At 39.8% G+C, this 6,650-nt stretch overlaps 1 protein-coding gene across 1 annotated transcript in view; it reads right to left on the bottom strand.

Annotated features, from left to right (window-relative positions):
• CHSY3 (chondroitin sulfate synthase 3) overlaps positions 1–6,645 on the bottom strand; it is a gene marked incomplete at its 5' end in the record, with an annotated part of 230,959 nt that extends 224,314 nt beyond the window's left edge. Inside the window, 2 exons of the mRNA XM_006763717.2 lie at positions 3,910–4,193; positions 6,420–6,645. Coding sequence (XP_006763780.1) covers positions 3,910–4,193; positions 6,420–6,645 — 510 coding nt within the window. The remainder of the gene's footprint in view (positions 1–3,909; positions 4,194–6,419) is intronic.
• Between the last annotated feature and the right edge of the window lie 5 nt (positions 6,646–6,650).

The following is a 6,650-nucleotide window of genomic DNA, read 5'->3' as shown; positions in this document are numbered from 1 at the left end:
ATATATATATACACATACATAGCTTAATAGTATATACAACACAGATAAAGCAGACTTCAACTGAACAGTAAAGAAGAATATTAGAAGATTCCTATGTTTATAAAATATATAATTTATATTCAAGAAAAGCTACATGATCTATGTATTTTAATATTTTTGTCCAATTCTTTCCTGTAAGATCTGAAAGCCTGTTCATCATCTTTTAAAAGATATAATTCCATCATGAATGTTTCATCTATTCAAATTCAAAAATCTTGAACATGTGTCCATAACAATGCTGTTACCTCTGCAAGAACTTTTATTCAGGAGAAAAGTCACAAAATCCTGAAATCCATGGAAGATATAGATAAAAGAAATTCAAAATTTTAAGCAAGTTCTGTCACAGATGGTTCTTTTAAAAGAAATATGGAAACAAAATTACTGATCAAGTTCATAACTTATTCTATTACCAGATGTGAAATCTCACCTTTACTCAGGATGCCAACCCGTAATGGAATAGATCAGTTTTTCCATAGAATATGAACACTAGAAAAGATGGGCATCATTTCAACTAACCTAAAATCCAAACAGGAAAGCCTTAATGTGGCTGTGCCCCAACTGACCTACTCAGGTGTTTCATAAATATAATACTCCTTGGTAATGAAATTTTCCATTATTCTTTTAAAGAAGACATTGAGACTTCATATAAAGATTAAATCAATGCCTCCTCTAAAATAAATATTGTTTAAGTTTCTCCTTTAAGTAGTGAAATTACAAAACAAAATAAATTCTATATAATTACTTAGCAAAACATAAAGTCAACATTCTGAAACAGTATCCCTTCAGAAAATAATATTTTCTATTGCTAGGGAAAAAATGTAAAAGTGACTTTTTTTCATACAGATTCTGAACTTAGTGATTGACAAGTATCAGACTAAAATTCAAAATGTATTGTGAAAAGTTAATAAAAATATGGCAATCATAAAGTTACATTCTGTAAGACCCGGAATCCCTTTTGTTTGTCTCTTCCTTTATATCAGTTAATGAAAAGATCTCAGTTTCCACTATTCTAATAGAGAGGACACACATCTATGATAACTCCCTTTCACTTTAACCAAAACAAATGCCCATGTTATAAATAAATCATTAAATAAATTCTTGAGCATAGAGGTAAGTCACTTGAGCGTATTTCACTCTCTTGGAGCATGAATGGGTAGACTGCTATGTAAGGGTTGTACCTTCATAACAGAATCAATGAAAACTTGAAGGGAGAGACACAATCAAAACCTCAGAGTATTTTATAAAACAAATCACTGCATGAAAACATGTTCAAAGTCCCTGCAAAAAGGTTTGTTAAAACTTTATATGTGATGTTAAGACAACAAAGTGTCAAATAAAACAATAGTTTTCCATCTTCATTTTTAAATATGAATGATTTCTTTTACTGATCCATTCAGAGTGAGTCTGCAAAATAATATCCACAAGTCAACAAAATCCACTATGTGTTTTCTATGTTGAGCATTTTTTACTTTGCCTTTTAGTTAGTTTTATATTCCAGGATAAAAGACAGTTTTTTCACTGAGTTTATATTTTACCTATTTTTAAACTATAATGTGCTTGCATAAATTTTATTCTAAAAGTTAGTTGTAAGACAGTTTTATAAAAGAAAAAACCTTTTTTTCTTACCAAAACAAATGAAGAGTGTAATAATTTTAGATTTGCATAGTACATATTCCAAATAACTACTTATCAAATAAATTTTACTTTCTGCAATAAATATAAGAACTATTTGTCTGCAGTGTAAATACCACAAAACAGAAAAAAAAGCAAATTTTACAAAAGTGGGATTAAACTTCTAAAAGAAAAATGAATGAGACTGTGTAATCTTGAGGTATAATGACCACAGGTAATACATATATTTTCATAAAATATTTGTTCTATACTAAGAGACATGAAAATTTGAAAAGTAAATGAGTTATCATTTACAAAGGTATGCACTGGGTAGTTAAAATATATTGAACTCCAAATACTTGAAAGCCAAATTATAGTGAAAACCTCAATACACTATTTGTGTTAAATCAATTTTTACTAAGGTTATCTTTCAGGAAAACCATCTTTTGTAAAAATTGTATTTAACTTAAAAACCAATTACTGAAGGAAAAAAACCTCAGAGTATTTTATAAAACAAATCACTGCAATTAAACAACAGTTCGCAGCTCAGATTATTTTAGTAATAGTCGCTGTTCAGAGAACAAAATAAGGGCAGATATAAATAACCTCTAGGGAACCAATCAAAGTATTAAGCAGTTACTTAACATCTTCTAAAAACAGAACTACTTCTGTTTGTCTAGATAATTCATTTACTTTAAAATTTTGTGCACAGCAAAAGAAACCATCAACAAAACAAGAGAGCCCACTGCATGGGAGAACATATTTGCCAATGTTATATCAGATAAGGAGTTAATCTCCAAAATTTATAGGGAACTCATACAATTTAACAAAAGGAAGATAAACAATCCAATCAAAAAATGAGCAAAGGACCTAAATAGACACCTTTCAAAAGAGGACATTCAGAAAGCCAAGAGACATATGAAAACATGCTCCAAATCACTAATCATCCGAGAGATGTCAGTCAAAACAACGAGGTACCATCTCACACCTGTCAGAATGGCTATCATCAACAAATCAACAAAGGACAAGTGCTGGCAAGGATGTGGAGAAAAAGGAACCCTCGTGCACTGCTGGTGGGAATGCAGACTGGTGCAGCCACTATGGAAAACAGTACGGTGTGTCCTCAAAAAATTAAAAATGAAACTCCCGTTTGACCCAGTAATCCCACTTCTAGGAATATATACCAAGAAATCAGAAACACCAATCAGAAAGAATATATGCACCCCTATGTTCACAGCAACACAATTTACAATAGCTAAGATTTGGAAACAGCCTAAGTGCCCATCAGCAGATGAGTGGATTTAAAAATGGTGGTACATCTACTCAATGGAACTCTTACCATTTGCAACAGCATGGATGGACCTGGAGAGCATTATTGCTAAGTGAAATAAGCCAGTTGGAAAAAGATAAATATCACATGATCTCACTCACTTGTGGAATATAATGAACAACATAAACTGATGAACAAAAGTAGATCCAAAGACATAGAAGCATGGAACAGACCATCAAACATCAGAGAAGGGTGTGAGGGGGGAGGGGGAGGAAATGTGATCAACCAAAGGACTTATATGCATGCAGATAAGCATAACCAATGGACACAGACACAAGGGAGGCGAGGGCATGTGCTGGGGGTGGGAGTGGCTGGGGAGAAGTCAGTGGGGGAAAATGAGACATATGTAATACTTTGAACAATAAAGAATTTATATTAAGAAGTAAATAAAAGTTTGTGAATAAATCTATCATAACTGACATATTATGAATTAACTTGTCTTAAACTTTGAAAGAATACATGTTAAATTTCCACATGAAAATCTTCAAAGAAACTTCAGATTTTAACTGTTTGAAAAAAAACACAACACAGATGAAATGACATACCTAGCCAAAAAAACAACAAATAAAGTACCAGGTGCTAAAAGCTACAGCCCAAGAGAATCAGTCCTCCTGTTAGAGACAGGAAATGGATACCCATGTATATAAACACCAGTAGAGCAACTAAAAGGGGAGAGCATCTTCTGACCATATTTCTAGGCTGCTGATTAAAGTTAAGGTTAAGGGGTCACGCCGATGAGCAAACCTCGGATAGGCCTAGCTTGAATAAGAAAAGTATGCCCCACAATCACGCTGTTTCCATCACCAGCTGCTGCTATCATTTTCAAGCAAATGCAAGGATACAGACAGAACAAACAGAATCATTGCCCAGGCTGTGAAGTGGCATGTACCTGCCATGTGTGAACATTTGCAAAACAGCTCAAGTCTTACCTCATAAGACCAGACACACTGAGTCCCACCAAACCGTCGAACACATCTTCCTACTTCCACATCTTCGTGAGTCGTGTACATTTCTCTGAGGCACTCACCAATGTGTGGCACCATCCTCCTGAGGACTTCTCGGCTGAAGATCATGCCAGGTCCTCCCATACAGAAGTTCTCCCCAGGCTCCAGGCCCAGCTTGCCGAGTTCTTCAATATTCCCCAGGCCAGTCTGGCCCAGGTAGAGGGGCTTGCTGCTATTCAGTGATCTAAGAAACTCTTCTAACTTGTCACCTACAAAGAGAAAGGCAACAATCATCCTTTTCCTAATTTCATAATCATTTATAGGTACAAAGTAAGGGACAGAGCTTCCAATATTGTGTGTAAACTCCCCATAAGTCTTAAACAAATGAAAAGAAGAAAAACCTCTCTGAATATTCTATTATTTTTTCAGAACTAATTTGAAGAATCAATCTTCTAGTCAAAGTCACGGGAAAACTTTAACAAGTCTAACAATCATCAGATTTTTTTAAAATTTTCATTTATTGATTTTTTTAGAGAGAGAGAGAGAGAGAGAAAACACACATTGATTTGTTGTTCCACTTATTTATGCATCCATTGGTTGATTCTTCTATGTACCCCGACTGGGAATCAAGCCCGCAACCTTAGCATATGGGGAGGACACTTGAACCAACTGAGCTACCCAGCCAGGGGGAAACAATCATCAGATTTTTAAAGGTGAAATAATTAATGATAAGGAGAATAAAGCGGTTCTTAGCATATCTGAAGTAATGATAAAATGCCCAGAAATATTAAATATTGATATTTAGCATTGACTGACAATATTAATATCCAATAATTTTTTTTCTGGCAATTGATTCAGTTTAGTGTTTTGTCCTTAACTTTTCTTGAAATTTAACTTTGGAATTTAGGAAAGTACCCTTGTAGAAAAATAAATAAATATTTAAATTAAAGAACAAAATTGGTTTACTTGTAGTTTGTTAAGTCATTAGGAAAAACAATTTAAAATCAACTAACACACTTCAAAAGCATTTATTAGTCTACAAAATGGCAAACTGGAATAAGTGGTCACTTTCTTACAGTCCCAATCAGCATCTTTACTAACATTCTTGATGATCACAGCATTTGCAGTCATTATCTTGATCCCATGCCACGCCCCTTGCGTCTCAATGAGGTTCAGCTATGATTGGGCTCTTAATACAAGATGCATTTCATTCTTAACAGAAATGGAAGGATGAAGGCATTTCAATGTTCTGAAGGACAATATTTTCAAAGCACTAAAAGAAATGCTTGTTTTTCCCTGAGCCCTGGGAAAGGTACTGCCTCCTGGACCAAGGGGAAGCAATGAGGCTACAAGTAGAGAGGCTCAAACTGAGGAAGGGCGGCCCGCCTTGTCCAAGAAGCTAGGAAACCTGAAACGCACAGGGGGACCTCCGTGCCATACTCTTCTCCTTCCCGGGCACCCCTCTCCCTCCTCGCCATCGGCTGGGCTGCAGAGATTTCCTCCAGCTCGCAGTCACTTCTCTCTGCTGAGTTTAGAAATCTCTGGCCAGAGCCGCCCACACTCGGGGTGAAGGACCGCGCCTTTTTAAAAAGCTGACAAAGTTTTCTCATGCTGTGGCTGTGGTTGCGCGTGGTTTGGGGCACTTCCAGCCTCGGCTTATCGCAGCAGCCAAGATGGTCTGGAAAGGGCCCATGCTGCTGTGTGCTGGCACAGCTTGGAGCTCCTAGGACCTAGGGTCTGGAAAATTCTCGGTTGCTATACCCTCCTTCCCCCCACCAAATGTGACAACGCAGTCTTCCCCTGGGAGTTTTACTGAGGTGTGGCGGGGTGGGTGGAATGGGGACGGCTGGGTGATGCGCGGTAGCGGCTGGAAGGCGCGTGGGGCGCTGGAGATGCTCAAGGACTCCCAGGGCGGGCGGGTCTTGCGAGAGGGGAGGAAACGCACAGAGAAGGGTCCGAGACAGGGAAGATGATTCCCTCGACCTCCCCAGTTCCGGGATTGCGCTAGATCCAGGTAAAAGGACAAGGTAGGGGAACAAAGCAAGAACAGCGATCTCCAGACTGGCTCTCGCCCGTGTCCGCAGCTTTCCCTCTCTCCAGCGAGGACACGCCCCTCTGGGCTGCTCTGGGAACCGGCCACCACCCCGGGCTTTGAGAGCCAGGCAGAGTGGACACAGCCTTTGGTTGAACCCTAAGGTCCCGGTCCTCACCTTTCCCACACTGTGAAGAGGAGGGCTAAGCGCTGGGAGGGGACGAAAAAGCCAGCGTGAGGGAGGCGGATAAAGCCGGAGAGGTGAGAGGAGAACCCGAACCGCAAGAGAGGACGAAGAGCGGACTAGGGATGGGAGGCGGGTGCCAGGGGTGGGGTCGGCGGGCTGGGGGCTGCCGGAGCCCAGGCCACGTGCTGGCAGAGCAGAGAGGCGCTGGGCAGGGGTCGGGGTTGGATGCAAAGGAAGGAGGTTGGGCAGGCGGGGCGGCCGGCGCTGGGAGGTCACCTTTGATGTAGACGTCGTCGTCGGCGCGCATGAACCACTCGTACTTGTCCAGGTAGTGGTCGTGCATGTACTTGATCATCATGAAGGACTTTTTCTGGGGAGGATAGGAGTCGTCCACCCCAGGCAGCTCGATGACAGGCAGGGGTGGCGGGGGCAGGCCGAGTCCGGCGTTGGGGGGCTGCTGGCTGGAAAAGAACTCCACGCGGCCGGGGATGAAGCGCGCCCAGGTCC

This window comes from Myotis davidii, unplaced genomic scaffold, assembly GCF_000327345.1.
Source record: "Myotis davidii unplaced genomic scaffold, ASM32734v1 scaffold319, whole genome shotgun sequence".
NCBI classification, from domain to species: domain Eukaryota; kingdom Metazoa; phylum Chordata; class Mammalia; order Chiroptera; family Vespertilionidae; genus Myotis; species Myotis davidii.
The sequence above is the reverse complement of the archived record's forward strand: the minus strand, read 5'-3'. Positions and strand labels throughout refer to the sequence as shown.